Here is a 1,802-nt window from a genome sequence, read left to right on the forward strand (position 1 = left end):
CCGCCCCCCTCCTCCCTCCCCCTGACACACACACACACACACACACGGAACCGGAGAAGCCGCCGTACCTTGCCTCCATTGGAGAATCTATGAATGAATGCCGTGGCCACGCCAGGGATGAGTATGCACACACCCATGACGGCGACTCCGGGAAGAATCTCGAACCACATCGCGGCGGCGACCTAGGCCGAACCGTAGCTGCCAGATCCCTTAAAGGTGACCGGGCCGCAACGCCTTCTGGGTAAGCGCCGAGGCCGCTTGCTCACGCGAGACGTCTCGCGTCATTTCGCAGAGGAAGCTACGGGAGCTGGTGAGACCCAAATTGATCCGCTCTTGCTGCCCGCGCGCTCACGCTTGCGCCCGCGCCCTCGCGGTTCCTTTGCTTGCAGGGCTCCAAATTCCAGGGTGCGCGCGCAACTTAAAAGTTTCTCGCAGCAGGACCCCTGCCGCCACCGACAATACCCTGTACAGCCCGGCCCTCTTAGCCGCTCGGGACTTGAAAATGGCTGAACAACTTTCCCCCGGAAAGAATGCAGATCAAGTCTGCACTTTCCTTTTCAAAAAGCCTGGGCGAAAAGGAGCCGCTGGACGCAGGAAGCGCCGGGCATGCGACCCTGAGTCCGGAGGCAGCAGCAGCAGCGGTGATGAAGGCAGCACTGTGGTCCGCCCGGAGAAGAAGCGGACGATTCACAATCCGATGATCCAAAAGACGCGAGGCAGCGGCAAACAGAAGGCTGCTTACAGTAACTTGAGTAGCGATGAGGAGGATGAGAAGGAGCCTGAAAGTCTGGGAGTAATCTATAAGTCCACCCGTTCGGCGAAACCCGTCGGGCCAGAAGATATGGGTGCCACGGCGGTCTACGAGCTGGACACCGAAAAGGAGCGTGACGCCCAGGCTATCTTCGAGCGCAGCCAAAAGATCCAGGAGGAACTGCGTGGCAAGGAAGATGACAAGATCTACCGGGGAATCAACAATTATCAGAAATTCATGAAGCCCAAAGATACGTCGATGGGCAACGCGTCTTCGGGCATGGTGCGGAAGGGCCCCATCCGCGCCCCGGAGCATCTACGCGCCACTGTGCGCTGGGATTACCAGCCCGACATTTGCAAGGACTACAAAGAGACAGGCTTCTGCGGCTTTGGCGACAGCTGCAAATTTCTCCATGATCGCTCAGATTACAAGCACGGCTGGCAGATCGAACGTGAGCTGGATGAGGGTCGCTACGGCATCTATGAGGACGAAAACTATGAAGTGGGAAGCGATGATGAGGAAATACCATTCAAGTGCTTCATCTGTCGCCAGACCTTCCAGAACCCTGTGGTCACCAAGTGCCGGCATTATTTCTGCGAGAGCTGCGCGCTGCAGCATTACCGCACCACCCCGCGCTGCTATGTGTGCGACCAGCAGACCAATGGCGTCTTCAATCCGGCCAAAGATTTGATGGCCAAACTGGAGAAATGTCGAGCTCCGCAAGAAGGGGACGCTCCCGACCAGCAGGAAGACCCTGATGAGGGTCCGATCCTGCTTACTTAGGTATCTCTGAATTCTCAGCTCTCAGAATAAACCCTGGCTTTGCTCATCTCAATGTGTAGTCTTCCTTTGTCCCGAAAGTGACAGGAAGAGTCAAGGCATCACTTAGGGTCCTAAGTAAAAGCTTCAAGGTAGATACAATCTGGGTTTTTGTTAGCTTGTGTATTTGATACACACCCCTGGGTCACTCCAGGAGTTGCTCAGAGTTCTAAGTGATTGGACCCTAGGAAATCCAACCTGTATCTCTTGCATGTCTGGGTCCGGGTTCTAT

The 1,802-nt window shown here is 55.9% G+C and overlaps 1 protein-coding gene across 1 annotated transcript; it reads left to right on the plus strand.

Moving 5' to 3' along the window:
* The first annotated feature begins 481 nt into the window (after positions 1-481).
* On the plus strand, positions 482-1,578 carry RNF113A (ring finger protein 113A). The gene has a single exon (XM_056125769.1). The coding sequence runs from the start codon at positions 503-505 to the stop codon at positions 1,532-1,534; it is 1,032 nt and encodes a 343-aa protein (XP_055981744.1). The 5' UTR covers positions 482-502; the 3' UTR covers positions 1,535-1,578.
* The last annotated feature ends 224 nt before the right edge of the window (positions 1,579-1,802 follow it).

Source organism: Sorex fumeus, unplaced genomic scaffold (assembly GCF_029834395.1).
Source record: "Sorex fumeus unplaced genomic scaffold, SorFum_2.1 ptg000058l, whole genome shotgun sequence".
Classification (NCBI taxonomy): domain Eukaryota; kingdom Metazoa; phylum Chordata; class Mammalia; order Eulipotyphla; family Soricidae; genus Sorex; species Sorex fumeus.

Excerpts from the sequence above, each read along its gene's own strand:
- RNF113A (XM_056125769.1), top strand. The coding sequence starts at position 503 with ATGGCTGAACAACTTTCCCCCGGAAAGAATGCAGATCAAGTCTGCACT.